Below are 20,307 nucleotides of genomic sequence, written 5' to 3'. Positions count from 1 at the left end.
GTGGAATGTAGTGTGGCTGGAGCGCAAAGAGGAACGTGGTAGGAGGTGAAGCAGGGGCAAAGCCTAAGTCTGCACACGTGCAAGGGCCATGGTGGGGGATTGGGCTTTATCGTAATCGCCCTGATGATCAGCTGGAGGACTTAGCAGAGGCAGTAGACAATTTATTGTTTGAAAGGCTACTGCTGCTGTTGAGAATGGATTGTGGAAGGGGCAGAAATGAAAACAAGACCAGAAAACTTGAATTAGTCAAGACCCAAGACACGGCTGGGACTTGGTGCTGGCTGTAGAAAGGGTAGAGATAGATGGATTCCAGGTGTGGAAGACGGATTTCAGATAGGGGAGATAATGCCAGCTGGGGGTGAGGAGCCCCAGGTGAGGGGTGGTACCATTTCCCGAGAAGGGTGCAAAGCACGCCGTTTGGTTTTGCCTGTGCGTTTCAGAGGCCCACTGAGATGAGCGGTGCACCCCATAACCCATTTGCCCACAGCGCCCCACTGCCGGAACTAACAGCAATTCCCCGCGTGGGGCCCCGGTATTTAGGCTCCGTTGGGCCCGAAATACGGGCCCCATGTCCGCCACTCCTCTCCTCTCCACGCGGCAGACCTACTGTGAAACCTATATCAGTACCAGCTAAGCATATGTCTCCCCCATACTGTGACGCCTAAAAGCCTGGTTCTTAACTCGGCTTCGGCAGGGGCTTCGGCGACCGCACGACCCCCCTCCAAGCGTGGTGCTGAGTCCTACGAGTCTGCAATTATTTCACAGGTGTCAGCGGGCTCGGGTCCTCAGGGCTCGGTGACCCAACACGGTACGAAAAGGGAAAGGGCCAACGGCTGGCTCATTCTTTCCACGCGACAGTCCCCAAAGGCTTGCTCGCCAAACCATGGCACAGGAGCCCCCGGGGAACACCCCTCTCGGGCCTGAACACAGCCAGCAGTGCGGCCCGTCCAGGTGCCCGGGGCAAGCGGCACAGGCTGGCCGCGTCCACCCGCCCGGCTCCGGCCATGCAGGCCCCAGCGGGGTGAGCAGAAGTCGCCAACCGGCCCGCAGGACAGCTCGCCGCGGCCCGGCCTGGCGTCCTCGCGAACCCCAGGACCGGCATGACTCGCCCCTCGCGGACCTACCTGAACCGTGGGGCAACGTAGGACGCGACCGAGGAGCTCGCCCTGCGGAGCCGGGACCCAGAGAGCCAGTGCACGCCCCTGGCCGGGCTCGGGCGGTGGGCGTGTTCCGGCCGCGGACCGGCCGCGCTGGCCACGCCCCTTAAGTCCCCAAGCCTAATCTCGGGGCGTGGTCTCTAGGGGGCATGGCTTCTGGGGGCGGGACCTCTCGGCGCCTGCGTACCTGCTGGAGGACTCCCAGCTCCCCCTGCCGGACTCCCAGCTCCCGGCGACCGGATCCGCCACCCCTAAGCCGCACTTCCTCGCCCGACCCCAACTGGACCCCGCGCCTCCGGCCAGACCACAGCCCCACGGCGGGATCCCTGCTCCCCGGCCGAATCTCCCCGTCCCCATCTCCGGACCCCCTGGTCCCGCTCCCCCGGATACCCCGCTCCCCCCACCGCCCCGGCCAGACCCCAGCGCCCGGGCGGCGGGACGGATGCGGAGCCGTGGGCTTGGGACTCGCTTTACTGGGCGTTACAAGGCGAGCGCCCGGAGAGCCTCCTCGGCTGAGCGGCACTGCTTCAGCTGGATCTGGACTTCCACCGACAGGGGCTCGGGCTGGTAATCGCTATCATACATCGCAGTCATAGACTTCCGATTTTCTAGAAAAAAAAACCACGAGTATGTGAGCGGGCCGGCCTCAGTACGAGCCCCCAAAATGCACACCTGTCCCCGGTCCCGAGAGCAGCGCAGTTTCGGAATCTGAGATTCTGCTCTCGGGTCTTAACCGCAATAAGGAACGAAATTAAGTCACATCTAATTAGATCACTTAACAGATGGCAGCTATTTGAGTTACGACATGTACTAGCTGCTTTTTCCTTGGAAAATCAAGGTCCCTTGAAAGAACAATGACAAACTACGATTATTCAGGCGTGAATACTTGGGGGTATTTTCTTAAAAACGAATGAAGTAAGCCTGATACTTCAGAGAAAACCACTGAAAGCATTTTGATACATTTGTACCACTTGAGCTTTCAAGTGGAAATCAGAACTTTGGAACATAGGATCTGCCACCATAGGCTTAGTTTTCCTATACTCAAAGACTTACCCAATGATAGGGGCGGTGATAGAGAATGTGATTTGGGGATACTGTATACTTAAATGTGTCAACAGTTGGAAGAGCTGCATACCTCAGTGAACCAGTAGTTTACAAATAACCAGTGCCTGGTGTTACAAATTGTGTGTAAAGTAGCCGTTCAAAATGTAACGTAAAAAAAAAAAAAAAAAGCAATGTAGACCAATGGGCTTTAATCTAATTATGAAAATTTTCATCCATATAGATTTTCACACTCCTTTTAAAAACTAGTTGCCAGATTTGATGTAATATCAAAGAATACCCAATTACTTGAAAGCCTACTAAATATTCCCCTCTTTGCCAGTCACAACGGACAAAAGGCTGGGTTTTCTTCAGAGTCAACCACAACATACCTCACAAGGCACTGACCCCAGAGCAGCTATGTGTATGCAGCTGTCCTCTGAAGCCAGACATTAAATTTGCAAAAATGCAAAAAATATATACATTTTTAAACCATCTTAACCCCACAGGTCCATCACAAATCAAGAATCTGTGTTTGTATGGGTCTTTAAGTCTGGTAGTGTTAAGTCTTTTGTTCTTTTTCAAAGTTGTTTTGGCTATTTTAGGTCCTTTAAATTTCCATGTGAACTATAATCAGCTTAATGATTTCTACCAAAAAAAAAAAAAAAAAAAGCTCTCCAGGATTGTGATTAAGATTATATTGAGGCTGTAGATTAAATTGAGGAAAACTGACAGCAATATTGAGTCTCCTGAACCATGAACGTAGTACATCTTTCCACTAATTCAAGTCTTTGATTTCTCTCAGCAATTTTGTAGTTTTCAGTATACAGGACTTCATCTTTTTCAAATTTATCCTTATTTTATATATTTCAATGCTGTTGTAAATATTGTAAAATTTTCAATATCTGCTTATTCATTGTGGTATAGTTAGATTTTGAAAACTGACCCTGTCTCCTGCAGCCCTATTAGTTTCAGAGGCTTTTCTAAATAATACAGGCATGTAGTGCTGTAAATTTCTAAATACTACTTTAGTTATATCCTACCAATTTTGATATTTTATATTTTCATTTTCATTCAAAATACTTCCTAATTTCCTTTTTTATTTCTTCTTTGACCTATCATTTCTTTTACTTTTTTTTTACATTTAAAAATGTGTTATTTTGAAGCCAGGCGGAGAAAGACAAGTACCAAATGACTTCACTCATTTGTGAAGTACAAACCAAAACAAGGAACTAAACAGCAGCAGACTCACAGACTCCAAGAGGGCACTAAGGGTTACCAAAGGGAAGGGGTTGGGGAGGCTGGGTGGGGAGGGAGGGAGAAGGGGATTAAGGCGCATGATGATTAGCACACATAATGTAGGGGGAGGTCACAGGGAAGACAGTACAGCACAGAGAAAACAAGTAGTGACTCTATAGCCTCTTACAACGCTGATGGACAGTGACTGCAATGGGGTGTGTGTGTGGAGGGACTTGATAATATGCGTCGATGTTGTAACAACGTTGCTCATGTGAAACCTTCATAAGATTGTATATCAATGATACCTTAATTTAAGAAAACCATAATACACTCTTAAAAAAATGTATTATTTTGTTATCAAAAATTTGAGGATTTGACAAATATATGTTACTGATTTCTAATTTAATTCCACTTTGGTCATACAGGATACTTTCTGTGACTTGAAGTCTTTTAAATGTACTGAGACTTGTATTAGAGTCCAGATTATGGGATACCTTGGTTCTGTGTGCACTTAAAGAATGTGTATTCTTGTTATTGACTGTAGTGCTCTATAAATGTCCATTAGCTAAGCTGACTGGCAGTGGTGGTTCAAGTCTCCCTCATCCTTGCTGATTTTCTGTCTACTTGGCTTATCAATTACTTAGGGAAGTTGAAATCTCTGAATATCATTTTGGATTTATCTACTTCCATCAGCTTTTGTATATTTTGAAGCTCAATTATTAGATATATAAGCTTAGGATTGTTACATGCTCTTGATGAGTTAACTCCTGTATTATATAACCCTTTTTCTTCCTAATAGGCTTTGCTCTCAAATCTTTGTCTGACATTTATACAGCCACTCCCATTTTGACTATTGTTTTCCATTCTTTCATTTTTAGTATTTTTGTATCTTTATATCCAAAGTGGATTTCTGGTAGGCAGCATATAGTTGGTTCTTCCTTTGTTATCCAATCTGACTGTCTCTGCTTTTTAACAGGTGATGAACTAGTAGTCTGGGGAGGTGGCAAAGGAGACAGAGAGGGGAAGAGGAGTAGACTCAGGTGGCAATGGGCAGGTGACAAAAGGCTTCTTGGATGTTGCACATGCTTCACCTTCCCATGCGCAAAATGGTGTTCATTCCCCCAGAGCAGCTTCTTGACTGTGTCCCCCATCTGCCAGCCCAAGGCAGACACCCCTCCTGCTTCCCATGGGTCACAGGCTCAGCCTGTTCCACGTCCCTGATTACTCTCAGATCCAGCTCCTTTGCACCTTTCCGGCCACCGATGTCTAAATCCAGGCCCTTATCATTTCCTCCCTTACACTTTTTTTTAGGTGGATTTCTTTTTCACTGAGAATAAAATTCTCACAAAATTCAACATTTTAACCATTTAAAAATATTCAGTGGTCTCTAGCACATTCACAATGTTGTATAATCACCACTACTATTAATTTCAGAAGATTTTATCACCCCAAATGGAACCCTGTGCCTGTTAAGTGACCCCCCAAGTCCCCCCATCACACCCTGCAGCCCCTGGCAACCACAGGTCTGCTTTCTGTCACCATGGATTTGCCTGTTCTGGACTTGCCATAGATGGAATCCTACACTCTGTGGTCTTCTGTGACTGGTGCCTCACTCAGCAGCATGTTTTCAAGGTGCATCCATGCTGCAGCAGTGCCCATGTTCATTCCTGTGTGTGGCTGAATCATTCCGTTGTGTGGATGGACGGTGCTTTCTTTACGTGTCCGCCCACTGTTGGGCTCCCACACGCAGCGCCACTCTGACTTGCCCCATACTCGGCAGCTGTCTGCCAGCTGGCCTCCCTGTCTCCTGGCTTTCCCTCCAAGCCAGGCAGTTCTTTCTAAATCCCAAGTCTAAACTTATCTATTTCAGGTACTTCAGTGGCTGCCCCTGCTGTACAACAAGTCCAGGCTCATGTGGCAAATAAGGGCTAGTGAACTGGAGCTGAGGCCAGGCCACCCTGAGCCAGGACCCTGGGTCAGCCTCACCTCATCCTGGCTCCTGCCCCGCGATGCCCTTCCTGCCCAGAGCATAACCCACAGTGGGCCACTTTGTCTCTGGGCCACAGGGGAGGCACAGGGGTGGGTCCTCAGGCAGGCATGGCCTTCCCAGTGGCCGGGAGATCCCGTTCTCCATTCTGCCATGTCTTGGTCCCGAAGCAGGCTGATTCCTCAGAAGGTACTACTAGAGTCTGAACATCCATCCCCGCCCCAATTCATATGCTGAAATCCTACCCACCCACCCCCAAGGCGGTGGTGGCAGGCTGTGCGGCCTTCCAGGCGGCACAGCCCTTGTGAATGGGATTAGTGCCCTTATAAAAGAGGCTGGGGGAAAAAAAAATCACCAGCAATCACAAAATAAATAAATAAATAAATAAAATAAAAAACAAAAAAGTTCATGACAAAGAAATGAGATATATATATATATATATAAAAGAGGCTGGGGAGACTCCTGCCCCTTTCACCACCTGAGGACACGGTGAGAAGGCGCCGGCCATGAACCAGGAAGATGGCCTTTACTTGACGTTCCTGGCACCTTGGACTTTCCAGCCCCCTGAACTTTGAAAAATAACATCTGTTGTTTCTAAGCCCCTCAGCCCATGGTGGTGTTACAGCAGCCCAGATGGACACAGACAGGGCCTCAGAAACACTCCCTCCCCTCAGTTACCATCATTGGCTCTTCTTACCTTTTTTAGCTTTCTTATTCTTTGAATCCTGAGAGAGAGAAAAAACACACACTCAAAATACGACGCTCACTTGTCTGTGGAGAGGCTGGGAAGGGGTGGATGCAGATTCCAGGGCCATCTGTGGGAGGCTCCTGTCCCTACCCATCGCTCCTGTCTAGGGGGCAGGGCAGGGTCTCCCAGGGGGAGTATGCCACCTGCCCATCTGCCTCGACCCTCCCACCTGACCAGGCCCGCCAGGTGCCAGGAGCTGGCAATGCTGGAGCCTGTGTCCGGGCAGCCCGACCGCCTGCGCATTCGGTCCCTGACGTGCTGGGGCTTCTGGAGGGGCTGGGAGCTCAGAGCTTCCCCCCACCCCAGCCTGACCCTCTCTGCCCAGAGCCATTTCCGGGGCGGGGGTCGTTGCAGCAGGGGCCCTCCCGTACCCTGATAAACGTCAGCCTGTCAGAGTCCAAGGTGCGGATCACCCCAAAGTTGCACACGGTGGACACAAGCGGCTCCCCCGCCAGCAGGGACTCCAGGGCCACCATGCCCTCTCCCAGCACCCGCAGGGTGGGCAGGTCCTGGCGGAGGTGTTTAGGAAGCTCCTTCTTCTTGGATCCCTTCTGATTCTGTGGAATGAGGCTAGGAGGTAGGCAGCCTGCAGAGATGGGCAGGAGCACGCCACGCTGGCCCAGCAGCCCGGCCATACCTTAGCCAGCTCCTTCTCCCCTTTCCCTGCCTTGTCTTTCCCGTCTTTTCCCTTCTTGTCTTTCTCTTCTTTCTCCTTCTTCCCTTTCTTGTTCTCCCCTTTTCCTTTCTTGGCAGGCAGGGGACTATCAACAGCAGACAGCACCGTGGGCCAGGAGAGAATCTAGGGGACAACAGAGGCCATTTAGGGCTGGCTGGGATCTTTCTGGAAAGGCACTGAGACTGTGCCAATAAGGAGGCAGGGCTACAGGGCAGCCTGGCAGGAAAGCAGGACAGCGGAGAAAGGACAAGGTGTTTACTGTGGAGAGCGCTGGCACCCACCTTCTCCTCCACGATGGTCAGGGTGGTTCCTGCCAGCAGGAAGGCCCTGAGTCGCACCAGGTCCTTGAGGGTGTGCTGCATCTCGTAGTTGCAGGCAATGACCTCAGCCCAGGGCTTGCGGACTGTGCTGAAGAGAACTGTCCTAGCGACGGGAAGGTGCAAACATGGATGCCATCACCCAAGGGACACGGCTGGACCCGGGGCCAGACTATGAGGGTGCTCTGAGCACCCGCACACAGTGCACAGGAGCCCAGGGGCCAGCCAGGAGGGAGAGCAGGGGCCGGGGGCCAGGAAGGGCCTGGGCATGGGGAGAAAGCCAGACAGTGAATGCCGTGAGAAGGCCATACAGGGGCATGGCTGAACCGCAAGGGACACAGGCCAGACACAAATCACAAAGTTTTTAAAAGTTTGGCAAAATGGTTGTAAAAAAGCAAAATAATTACAAATTCCAACTCATTACAAAATGCCAGTCAAAATCATCTTGGGATGCCACAGGGTTGATAAACTGAGTGTGGAAATTCACTGGAAGAAAAAGCAGGAATTCCAAAAAATACACCTCAAAGGGAGTGAGAGGGACCCAACAGCTACATCAACCACAGTTCACAGCAGCATCAGTCACCAAAAGGAGGTAGCGACCCAACTGTCCCCGATATGCAAAATGTGGAGTAACCAGGCAACAGAGTATTCTTCAGCCTTAGTGACAAGGGGCGAAGGTGTGACAAAGGCTACAACATGGTGAAGTTGTAGACATTATGCTAAACGAAATAAGCCAGACACAAAACAGCAAAGAGCATTTGATTCTACTTACATGAGGCCTGAGAACAGCCAATTTATAGAGACAGAAAGTAGAACAGAGGTCACCAGGGGCTGGGGAGGGGCAGGCAAGTTAGCTGCAGTTTGGGATGATGAAAATCATTTCTGGAAATCGATGGTGATCATGATGGCACAACAATGCGAATGTTCTAAACCTCACTGAACTATCAGCTTAAAAATAGTTAAAATGGGAAATTTTATATTACATATATTTTACCACAATAAAAAAAGATAATGATGTTGTAAACTGTGAACTCCAGAAATGTGATGTGGCATTATTCATTTTCATGCCTCATTTCTTGTCCAGTTCCTGGCAAACCAAAACAAGTATTTTATGAACAAATAGACTCATTAATAAATGCATGGATTACTTATACCCCCAGATTTTTAAAGCATATTGAAAAGTAAAAATTCTCAAAATAGGAAGATACTGGGTCAGAAGCAGAAAGTGACCCCCAGATCAGGACTCAGACTCCATAAGGAGTAACATTAATATTAGAACATAATAGGTGACAAACCATTAAGAAGTCCAGCACTGAGGTGGGAGAAAATTTTCCCTTAAGAAAAGGAGCATACCATCAAAGGTAAAGCTATGGGCTGAAATATAATAGACAGTAAGCCCAACAAAATAATGGTGTCAGTCCAGGGCTTGCAAACTGTGTAAATCAACTATTCAAAACAAATGTTAGAAGGGAAACATATAAATGGAGGAAATGCATGTGACCATAAGAGCTGTTTAAACAAGTTAGTGACAGAGACAGACAGAATCAGAGATGGAATGTGAATAACTGTACTTCCTAAATTAAAGAAATTTCATAACTTCCTGAATTTAAAAGCATATGCAAAATATAACTCCAGTGATAAAATACTGTATACAAATACATAAAGGATGGCATTCAAAAATTTACCGGAGAAGTGGAGAGGAGAATTGAACAACCTATTTTCAGACCATTGCCTTCACTGTAATCATCTTCCTAAAATGCAGATCTGCTTTGGGTATGCCCATGCCTTGAACTTTCTCATAGTTTCCCCTTAAGAAAAATAGGCTTTCTGTCTCTTTACCTTTCCAGCACTATTTCCTTCTGATCCCCACCTTCCTCCACATTTGAGCTTCTTTCAGCTGGTATGTGCCCATCATAGGGGCACAGATAATCCTCTAAGCTTCCCAAATATACTGCATTGTAATTATTGTTCATTCATTTCCCTGATGAAATGGGTAAATGTCTCAACAGAACAGATCATTTTCTATCTTGGTGTTTGTAACGCTAACAGCCAGAATCATGCCTGGATATAGGCATGTGGGTGATTAGTATTTACTAATTGTTGAATTTGAGGAACTATGGAGGGTAAGCTAATTCCATGGAAAATATAAAGACTTTCAAGTAAATGAAGGAATACAACTTTAAACAATTAAGAATAAAATGTATAAGACTTAAAAAATAGAAAGCATTATTATAAAATTGATGTTGGAGCTCTATTTCAGAAAATGGTAGACTAGATGGCACTGGATAAACCTTCCTGTTCTAACAATCCTAAAAGCCAGATAAAATACTAAAATTATCTCTTGAAGACAGTGAAGAACTACTAAGTCAGTGAGAATTTTTCAGGGCCAAAATCTGGGGGAGAAGGGCAGCCAAGAAGACTGAGCTTAGTATTTGGTGCCACTTTAATGCTTAAGGTGAGAGCCAGTTCCAAAAGTGGCAGCCAAGAAGCTCACAAGAGATTTAGGCCACCTCCTGGGTAATGGAGGGACCAATATTAGGGTTCAAGGCCCCCCAAGGAGCAGAGCTTGGATAAACACCCCAGGTCTTTCTCAGGCTTTCTGAATAGCTTCTAGAAGTAGCATATAATGGAAGTACCAGGGGAGAGGGGATGGAGAAGTGAGAGGGAAAGGGACTTGAAGATTGGCTGACCATCAACGATATGAAAAGGCAACCTACCGAGTGGGAGAAGATACTTGCAAATCATACATCTAATAGGGGGTGACATCCAAAATACACGAAGAACTTATACAACATCCAAAAAAAAACATGATTAAGAATCAAATAAGACATATATGTGCTACAAATGGAGCCCGTGAAATGGGTTAGTTTGGCCCAGAAAGAACCTGGGACTCAGATTGGCAGACCCATACCATGTGTTAGAGGTCAGATGAAATTCCAGCTGAATTAAAACGTTAAATCAAAAACATTTTCAACCCTGAGGGCTGAGATGAGAAGGGCTGTCCATTTATTATCTCTCAGGTGACTAAAGAAATTCAAGTCTTCAGAACACTATGACCATCAGGGAATGGAGTCCAGGAAGAAGAGCTGAACACTTGGAGTCCAAACATACCTGCACAGCTCACGCCCGGAGCACCCAGCCACCAAGAGCCGCGGCCTTACTCATTCTCCACAGGGCTCTGGGGACCTCAGCTATGGGGCAAATGGGGAGGAGGCAGGAGAGGTCTGGGCTCTCTGCAGCCCTGGTACCCAAGGCCCTGCTCCTGGCCAGGTCTCATGCTCACCCTGGAGACGGGCAGAGCCGGGGATCTATACGTGGCTGCAACTTGGCTAGCTCCTCCGCAGAGTCTATCGACTTGGACAAGGCCCCTGACCCTTCCAAGATGAGGGACTCCTCCAACTCTCCCAACGGGGACTGGGTGGTCAGCCCAGACTCCAGAGATTCTTCAGCCTCCTCCTTAGCCTCTTCAGGAATGCTCTCGCCTAACTGTTCTGCGCTGGGAGAGGGCTTGACAAGCTGCTAGGAAGACACAGACACACATCCAGATGCTGTCTGCAGAGTTCTTACCCGACGCCAGTGAATGTGTAAACAGGCATAGGCGCTTGGATGAGCTTGAAGCATGGGCAAACAAGAACTGAGGAGGCAAGCAGGAAGCTGATTTAAAAAGCCAGTCTTGTTGCTTCTGAGAGGTTCATGTCAAGAGTGAAAACCATAACACCTTCTGCATCTAGGGACCCTACCATTCTCCTAGTCGGTGCATCCCTGGGTTTTCCTCTGATGGGAGGGAGCCTGGAGGTGCAGGGGTAGTTGGAGAACAGGCTGGAGCAATCAGCCTAGTCGTGAAACTGGGCTGCTCCCTCCCTGGGCCCTTTGCTCATATTGCAAGGGGGAAGGAGGGTGAGACTTGGGAGTCTTCTAGCTGCAAGAAAGGGACTGAGAAGCAGCCAGTTCCCTACTCAAAGCAGGGTATGAATCAAAAAGCTCCATGGTAAGTGTTTCCCTGGGCCTGAAGCTGTTCTGCCCATGTAGGAGACCCTGTGGACCTGAGAGCAGAGCCCCACCCTCCCAGCAGGAGCTGGAGGAGTGCACACCTCAGCCAGCACGCCACCATATTCACTGGCTTCACCTTCTTTGTCTTCCACAAAGTCGTAGGTCACGTAGTAGCTGTAAGTGATAAAAGGGCCTTGGGGCCCTGGTTCCAGGTCCAAAATAGAAGTGTCTAGAACCCCTCTGACACTTCCGATAGTCACCACGAACTGTGCCTCACATGCCAGGAGATCTGCAAGGGGAGCAGGCAGGGGTGAGGGTGCAGGCGGGTGGAGGCAGGAGGGAAGAGCCAGCTGGGTCCTGCATTCTGTCCACCACACAGGGCTGGCCTCAAAGTCTGCAGACATGGGTTCAAATCCCAACTCTGCCAAGTTCAGCGATTTGGGGTATGTCCCCTTCGGGTAAGACACCCCTGGTTAAGCCAAGTTTTCCTGATCTGTACAATGGGAATGACAGTAGCTGCTTTGCAGGATGGTCACAGCTCAAGAATTTGTTACTTATCATGGTCTGGCACACAGTAGGTGTAGCTATTATCAATGTCTTATCACCCTGACCTTAAGCAGGCTCTGCTGCAGCTTGCAGTGAGGGCCACAAGGGGGTGATCTCGGGCCATCACTTAAATAAGAAACTGATTTTTTAAATGTTTCCCATTTGCCTCAGAAGAGAAAGGACCAAGATGGTCCCAGCCTCCCTACCACTTCTGTCCCCAAGTCCCAATCATCACAGGGATCAAAATCTGGGAGAACTCTGACCAAGGTGAGCTACACCAGACTAGGGTCTGGGTCAACTGGAGAGCTGGAGACAGACCACCCGGAAGGGTGGAGGCCAGGCAAGCAGAGGCTCGGGTGACAGCTCCCTCACCCCCACGCTGGCTGAGCCCATGGAACTGGTGCTTCTCATTGGAAGTCACCGTGACATCGTCCAGCACACACAGCTGGGACAGGGAGTCAATGGTGAAGCCACGGTAGTAGGGCACCAGGGCCAGCGGGTTGCCCTGCAGCACCAGCAGCCGCAGGTGTGGGAGGGTGCTGAGGCTGGCGATCATGCCCTGCAGGTCCGTCAGGTTGTTGAAGCCCAGGTCCAGAGACATGAGGTTGGGCCTAGAAGAGGAGCAAGACTGCTCAGGGGTCAAGGGGCCAGGTGAGCCAAGGGGTGGGAACAGGCAGCATGGCCTTGCCACTGGCCTGTGCTGCCCAGTGTCCCCAGCACCCCACGTCTAGGACAGCAGAAGGCCTGGTGCTGATGGCCAGAGGGGAAAATCCACCCCTCCTCCACTCACACCTTGCGCCGCCTGGGACCCAAGGCAGTCCCGTTCTGCTGCCCCTCTGAGACACTGCTGTCCTCACTGCAGAAAGGAGATGGCCCTCAACCCATCCCGCCTCCTCGCTATCTCCTGTAGATCCTGGTATGGCACTGTCTATCGAGAAGGTTCTCCACAAAGACTGACAGAGTGGTGAGGAGGGCAGAGGGAAGCCACAGCAGGCAGGAGAGGCACGGGTGCTACTGGCACCCAGTGTGTGGAGGCCAGAGGGCTGCTCACCCACCCCCACAGCAGAGAATCCTCCAGCTGCACGTCAACAGTGTCCAAGTGAGGAACCCCACTCTTAACACACAGCATCAAAGGCCTCACCTGCTCCCACTACCTCTTGCTATCCTTTCCTAGGGTTCAGTGGAATTTTTTGTTTATTGAGTCAGAGAAATAAATCTACATCTGGAGTTAGCAGCCAACCAGGAGTTACTAGAGAAAAGTGCAAAGCTGAGTTCTTCAAGGTGCCAGGGTAACTGCACAAATCTCATGCTTAACCCCTTTGTTTCCTTTCCATTTGTGGCTCCCAAGTTACCAGTGATCAGTGGTGATGTACAGACTATCCAAGGGGCCCAGAAGTTTGTTGTGACCTAAGCCCAAGTGCTGGAGAACCGGGGGTGGGTGAGCACACAGACACTCCACACTGGCGATCTGGTTACCACAGAGCTCCAACACCTGAGACAGAGGCAGAAAGTGCTCATGAGCCCAGTCAAAACTGAGTCTATTTCCCTCCAGCTGCCCTGAGACACAGGTGAGGAATTACGCAGTGCTCAGGCCACAGCCCACCCCCACCCTCACCCTTGTCTGCCTGCACTCCCTTTAAAATAAGGGAAAAAAATTTCCTGGGGCAGGTGTTGGAAATTTTCTTTTCCTTTTGTGAAGGAAACTTTAACACCTGGAACTGGAGGTGATGTTGGAGAGGAGGCAGGAGACACGCTTAGCATATTGGCAACTTCTCACCCCTGCTGTTATGCCTTTGGGAAAGTCAAAGGGAGCCTGCATACAATAAGGAATAAACCCAAAGGTAGTGAAGAGCTCTTGTACTTCTCCTTCAAGGCCTCGCCTATTTTTTTATTTTTTAACATGGCACTGAACCACATTTCTGAGTCCCTTCTGCCACTGAATCTAATTTAATTTAAAATTGGGACCATTTTGATATGCTCAGCTGAAGACATAATAAAGCCCGGCCCACCTTTTTCTTAAACTGTTTTTTTTTTAATTCAAGTATAGCTGACATACAGTATTATATTGGTTTCAGCATAGTGATTCAACAATTACATATTACGAAATGCTCACCATGGTTAAGTGTAGTTACTGTCACCATACAAAGGTATCATGATATTATTGACTCTATGTCCTATGCTGTACTTTTCATCCCCATGACATATTATGGAAGTTTGTACCTCTTTATCCCCTTCACCTATTTTGCCCATTCCCCCACCCCATCCTTTTGACAACCACCACTTTGTTCTCCATGTTTGAGCCTGTTTCTGTTTTTTTTTTAGATTCAATATAAAAGTGAAATCACATGGTATTTCTTTTCCCTTATGCATGATGATGACTTTCTTGAGTGTTATGCTTAGATTCCTCTCCCTTTATTTTTTGCGTATCTTTTACAGTTCTTTGGTTCGTGGGAACCAGCAGTCTATGTATGACGTCCGACATGTGCAGTGGTCTGTGTTAAGCTCATGGTCACTTAAGTTCCAACACTTTCTCACAGCACTACATTTTTTTACTCCCCCTCCTCCATGTTCTATGGATATGATGTCTTATTTTACACCTTTTCATTTAGTGATTCCCTTAACTAATTTTTAGATGTAATTGATTTTACTATTTTCGGCTTTTAACCTTCATACTAGCTTTTAAATTATTAATCTACTTCTTTCAGCGTATTTTGCTTTTACCAGTGGAATTTTTTCTCTCATCATTTTCTTGCTTCTAGTTTTGGCCTTTTCTTTTCCTCTTAAAGAGGTCCCTGTAACATTTCTTGTAGGGCCAGTTTAGTGGTGGTGACCTCTTTTAGATTATGTTTATCTGAGCAGCTCTTTATTTCCATTCCATTCTGAATGATAACCTTGCTGGGTAGAGAGTTCTTGGTTATAGGTTTTCCCTTTCAGCACTTCAAATGTGTCATGTCACTCACTTCTGGCCTGCAAAGTGTCTGCTGAAACATCAGTGGTAGCTTTATGGGATTTCCCTTGCTTGTGACTCTGTGCTTTTCTCTTGCTACTTTTAACATTTTCTCTTTAATCTTTGATATTTTAGTTAAAAGGTGTCTTGGTATGAGCTGCCTCAGGTTCATCTTGATTGGGGCTATCTGCAACTCCTGGACCCAGATCTCTCTTTCCTTCCTCGGGTTAGGAAAGTTTTCAGCTATTATTTCTTCAAATAAGTTTTCCACCCCTTTCACTTCTCTTCTCCTTCTGGGACTCCTATAATGTGAATATTAGTATGTTTGATGTTATCCCAGAAATCCCTTCATCTAGCCTCCCTTCTCCTTTCTTCTTATTCTTTTTTCCTGCTGTTCTGCTTGAGGGCTTTAAACTTTATGTATCTGGTAAAATATATATAATTTGCCATATTTTAACCATTTTTTAAGTGTACAGTTTGGTGGCATTAAGTATATTCACACTGTTGTACAACCATCATCACTATCTGTTTCCAAAATTTTTTGTCACCTCAAAGAGAAACTCTCTACCCCTGAAGCAGCAACCCCCAGTGCCCATCTCCTGGCCCCTAGTTCCCTCCAAGCTACTTTCTGTGTCCATGGATTTGCCTCTTCAAGATATTTTATATAAGTGGAATCATCTAATTAATGGGGCCTTTTGTGTCTGGTCTCTTTCATTCAATCTAATGCTTTCAGGGTGTATCCATGTTGTAGCACATGTCATTCCTTATTATGACTGAGTAATATTCCACTGTATGGATAGACCACATTTTATTTACCTATTAATCTACCAATAGACACTTGGGTTGTCTCCACCTTTTGGCTGTTGTGAGTAGCACTGTTAGGACCACTGGTACACTGAGTCCCTTCTTCTATTTTTGGGGGGCATATACCTAGGAATAGAATTGCTGGGTCACATGGAAATTTTACCTTTTGAGGAAACTGGCCTACATCCCAAAAGTCTGAGACTGGCCCTCAGCACACAGCCACACTGTCTAAACCTTCTGTGTCAGGGGCAGGGTACGGACAGGGCCTCTGGGCAGTGATGGCTCAAAGACCCTAAGTGGAGCCTGGACCCTATACCTTGAGAGTTGGAGGCAGGTTGGCAGCATTGATCTCCTTGATTCGATTAGCACTCAGTACCAACTCTTCAAGGTTGAGAAATTTCAGGAGGTCTTTATCTACCAGGCTTACCTAGAAGGGAAGGAAAGGATGCTAAGAGCTCTCACGGTGAGGCAGCACAGGGGCAGAAGCCAAGTCTACAGCTTGTCCTTCCCAACAGCCCACAACCTCTGCCCACCCCACCCCAGTCATGCCCACCAGGATCCAAGGGCCCTGGCTGCTGTGGTGACCTCTCACCTCTTCACCCTCTGACTGGAGCTGTTGTACAATTTACAGCTCAGTGCCCTGTGTCCCTTGTTGGACTGTAACCTCTGAGGGGTAAGAGTCACACCTGCGCTGTCTACCCCAGAACCACAGAGAACCCAATGGCATTAAGGTATCACCCAGTTTACACCTAGCAGGGTCAGAGCAGAGGGTTCAAGGCCTGTGAATCCGCAGCTCCTTGTGGCTTCAAAGACATTAGGGGCCCTTCCTGGCTGGGCCTCTCTTCTCTGGGGGACTGACTGGCCAGCTTGTCCAGGACTGAGGGGCAACCAGGACATGAGGCTTTCAGCACTAACACAGGGAAGTCCCAGGCAAACTGGTAGGGTTGCTCCCCCTCCTCAGCCCCTGGTTCAGTGTAAATTCAGTTTCTCTGGGAAAGGAGAAGCAAGCTCAGGAAGGCTGAGACCAAGTTCCCATGTAATTTTTGGGCTCTGGTATTGAAATAAGCAAAGAAGGTTTTTAGTGACAGAAATTAACATAGGACTATGCCGTCCCTCCCTAATCCCTGATTCCTACAGTTTAAATTAAGTAAAACCAATATGGACACTTTGGAAGGTCTCTTTTAGGACCCAGAAAGGCCAATTGCAGGGTGTGCCAGAAATCAGCTGTAGAAGATACACAGTGGATTCTGTCCAAGGGTGAAGGAAGGGGTCATATACCAAAGGTCAGTCAGGAAGAGTGCACAGCTACCTCCCCACCCTCCCTCCCACCCAACACCTAGGTCTTACCGCTGAGCCAGGGAATGATCTCCCTAACATCAGCTCCGTGCTCTGGAGCTGTTACCAGCACTCACCTGCCTGCCCACCACTCGTAGGGACCTGAAGTAGGAGTAGAGAAAGGTGTCTTTGAGCATCAGTGGATTCTGGACGGCTAGTTCTCTCAGAAAACGGTCCTCTGCACTTGAACCCTCTGGCAGAGCCCAGGGCGACTGGGGACTGCAGACCAAGTCCAACAGGTCCTGCACTGTCTCCTCCCCAGGGTTCACGGCCTCCTCCTCCCTGGGGACCAGCTCCCTCCATGCTCGCCAAGTTTGAGGAAGAAATCGGGACTTATTCTGCATTGGGGAGGTGGAGAATTTCTCAAATTTATGACAGCCCTTACAAGGATCTGAAACTAAAAATTGAACAGACTGTAAGATAGGACAATCTGGGATACAGAGTTTGGAAATGCAGACAATGAGTAATCAATACTTCTGACTAATTATTGGCCATGGATATAAGTACAAAGGAAGATACAAAATACCAAAAGGTCCATTCCTGCCTTTAGGCGTTTACTCTCATCTTGAAGATGTAGGTAAAAGTGGTCAAATATTTAATGAAAGATTTATGTACTAGAAGCCAGGAGGCACAAAAGGCAGTCTGCCAGATATAATTAATCAAGGGAAAGCTTTTGAAGAAGAGGTGGCAAGGCTGAAAAGGAGAGAACAGAACCTTGAGATGCCAGCAGGGAAAGATCAAAGAATTCCCCCCAGAGTTTTTTTTACTTCCCCAAACTCAACACAATGCCAGGCACCCAGGAAGTGCTCAATCAATGTTTGTTGACGAAACAAACTAATTAGTTCCCTGATTGGTGTCTTAGTTTTCTCCTCTATGAAATAGGAAACACCCACTTCCAATCGGGGCTGACCAGTGTGTGGCCCCAGCTTCCACCAAGTCCACGGGCACCATTCAGGATCCTTGAAATATTCCTGTGCACACTGAGGAGCCCACGGTGCTCAAGGTCGTGTGCTCATCCCCACCACATGCATCTCGCTGACTATGGCCCCTCTGGCCACATCGCCGCGGGGACCCAAGTGCAGGACTGCTCTCAAGATGAGTGTGCACACCAAAAGAGGAGGGAAAGGGGGCTTCTTGGACAGCAAAACCCCGTTTTTCTTCCTCAAGCTGTTACAACTATGCCCAGCGGCGTGCTTTGCTCTGCCTCTCTGCAGCCGGGAAGCAGAAGGCGGAGGCACCTGCTCTAGCCTCCCTGAGCCACGACTTGCTCCTGAGGGAGGGGAGACGCTTTAGGAGGGAAGAGTTTCTGGCCTCAGACACAAGAACAGGAATGGAGGTGGAAACACCTCTCGCAGACAAGCCAGCCCCTGTAGGCGGCAGAACCGGCACTGCTCAGGACCGGCCCCCACCCCGGCTTGTGTTCCGGGCCACTTGAAGGCTGAGGAGTTCTGGGCCCAGACAAAAGCTTTGCACCCCAAAAGGAGCCTGGCGTCTTAAGAAAGCAAGAGGCCTTGCCCCAGGTCAGCCTGATGTGTTCAGGATGGGGTCCTTGCCCAGCACTCGTGGTCAGCGCCCACAGGCCAGGGCTGGGGGCTATTCCGCCCGCCCCTGCGGGGTCCCAGTTCCCACGCGCCCTGATCGCCGGGATCCAAACCTTCTCTCAGGCCGGCGGGGCCCTCAGCTCCCGGGCCAGCCCCGCCCCGGCCCCGGTCTTGAGCCCCTCTGTCCCCCTGACCCTGAGTCCCTGCTCGGCCCCGCCGGCGCCCGCACCCAGCTGCCGGTGCCGCACGGGAACTCGTGCAGACACAGCTGCCGCAGGTGCTCCAGGAGCACGGCGCTCACGGTCTCGGCCGGCGCCCCCATGTCCGTCGGCCGCGGCGCAGCCAGCAACTAGGCAACCGCCGGGACGCGCGCGTGCCCGAGCCGCAGTGGCGCAGGCGCACCGGAACGCACGACCCCCAGGGGCGCGCGAGCGGGTCCGGCGGGTAATGAGTCCGACTCCTCCCCAGACCACCTGGGCTTTCTGGGACCTGGTCTGCGCTCGCCGAAGTGAAACGGCACGACAGTGCGGGGGCCCCCACAGTCCGGGTAGCGCGGCTGGGGCTCCCGGCAGGGGTTGAGCGCTTTCTAAGTGCTAGTCTCTCTTTCTCCTCCCAAGCTCTCACCAGGGAAGTACTAATTATTTCCCCACTTGACAGATCTGGAAAGGAGAAATGAGATCTGGAAAGGTCAAACAATTTAAAGATTCAAATCAGCGGACTTCAATGTGGAGCTCTTTAACCCTTGAGTCAGGGGTTTTAATCACTGTCTACATATTGAATCGTTTTAGCACCAAGACCCCATTTAAGACTGATCCAGCCTTATTTATCTCTCCATCTTCAGAGCATCTAGCCCACTGCTGGCCACACAGTAGAGGCTCCTGGGCACTGGTTTGTGAAATTCATGGGATAAGATGACTCTGGTTCCTATAATGTGGAAATGCAACATCTTTATTGATACATAGTTTACACGCTGTAAGATACACCCGTTTAGTGTAGACTTCTGTTGTTTTTAGTGTTTTCGCTGTGCAACTGCATTCGTAGTGCAACCATCACTGTAATCTAATTTTCAATGTTTCCCAACCCCAAAAGGAAACCCCTGCCCATGAGACAGTCACTTCTTACTCCCCCATCTGCCCTGCCCCTGGCAACCACTGCTATGCTTTCTGTCTCCATGGATTTACTACTTCCAGATATTTCATATAAATGGAGTCATACAATATTTGTCCATTTGTGTCTGGCTTTTTTTACTCAGCATCGTGTTTTCAAGGTGCGTCCATGTTGCAGCATGTGTCAGGGATGCATTCCTTTCTATGGCTGAATAATAGTCCATTGTAAGGATAGACCACATTTTGTTTATCCATTCATCAGTTGGGTTTGTTCCCTCTTTTTGGCCCTTATGAATAATGCTGAACACTCCTGACAAGTTTTTGTGCCAACATGTTTTCATTTCTCTTGGGTAGATTCCTAGGAATGAAAATGCTCTGTTTAACATTTTACAGAACTTCCAGCCTGTTTTATGCAGAAAGTTATTTTACATTCCCACCAGCAATATATAATGGTTCCGGTTTTTTTAATATCCTCACCAACACCTGTTATTTTACATTTTTAATTATAACCATCTTAGTAGGTATGAAATATCTCATTGTGTTTTTATTTACATTTCCCTAATGCGTGACTAATGATATTGAGCACCTTTTCATGTGCGTATTGGCCATTTGTATATGTCTATTCATAAACTTTGATCATTTTTAAATTGGGTTGTCTTTTTATTGTTGAGTTTAAGAGTTTCTAACATATTCTGGATACCAACTGCTTCTTTTATAGATGATTTGCAAATATTTTCTTCCATCTTGTGGGCTGTCCTTTCAATTTCTTGATACTGTTCTTTGGCACACAAGTTTTTAATTTCCATACAAAGTAATTTATTTATTTTTTCTTTGGTTGCTTATGTTGTTGGTGTCATTTTAGAGAAAACATTG

At 48.4% G+C, this 20,307-nt stretch overlaps 1 protein-coding gene across 5 annotated transcripts; it reads right to left on the bottom strand.

Moving 5' to 3' along the window:
* Positions 1-1,636: 1,636 nt before the first annotated feature.
* LRRC43 (leucine rich repeat containing 43) lies at positions 1,637-18,714 on the bottom strand. Of its 5 annotated transcripts, none has more exons than XM_036929353.2 (12): positions 18,558-18,713; positions 16,865-17,125; positions 15,769-15,879; positions 13,075-13,193; positions 12,074-12,312; positions 11,257-11,444; positions 10,449-10,681; positions 7,130-7,271; positions 6,810-6,971; positions 6,544-6,729; positions 6,122-6,149; positions 1,637-1,765 (listed from the first exon to the last, which is right to left on the bottom strand). In XM_036929353.2, exons 1-12 carry the CDS (start codon positions 18,648-18,650, stop codon positions 1,638-1,640), a joined length of 1,890 nt encoding a protein of 629 aa, XP_036785248.2. In that variant the 5' UTR covers positions 18,651-18,713; the 3' UTR covers position 1,637. The 5 variants fall into 5 exon arrangements, with proteins under 5 accessions (XP_036785248.2, XP_036785247.2, XP_036785249.2 ...); XM_036929352.2 differs by having other exon boundaries at positions 13,054-13,193; positions 18,558-18,712; XM_036929354.2 differs by having other exon boundaries at positions 13,054-13,193; positions 18,630-18,712.
* Between the last annotated feature and the right edge of the window lie 1,593 nt (positions 18,715-20,307).

Source organism: Manis pentadactyla, chromosome 14, assembly GCF_030020395.1.
Source record: "Manis pentadactyla isolate mManPen7 chromosome 14, mManPen7.hap1, whole genome shotgun sequence".
Taxonomy (NCBI): Eukaryota; Metazoa; Chordata; class Mammalia; order Pholidota; family Manidae; genus Manis; species Manis pentadactyla.
The sequence above is the reverse complement of the archived record's forward strand: the minus strand, read 5'-3'. Positions and strand labels throughout refer to the sequence as shown.

Bases quoted from the DNA above. Each gene is read 5' to 3' on its own strand.
- LRRC43 (XM_036929352.2), bottom strand. From the start codon at position 18,650: ATGGGGGCGCCGGCCGAGACCGTGAGCGCCGTGCTCCTGGAGCACCTG. The intron at 7,272-10,448 runs GTGAGCATGAGA...TCCCGTCGCTAG, and splicing joins CGGCTCTGCCCGTCTCCAGG to GACAGTTCTCTTCAGCACAG. The intron at 6,150-6,543 runs GTACGGGAGGGC...TCTCTCTCTCAG, and splicing joins ACAGGCTGACGTTTATCAGG to GATTCAAAGAATAAGAAAGC.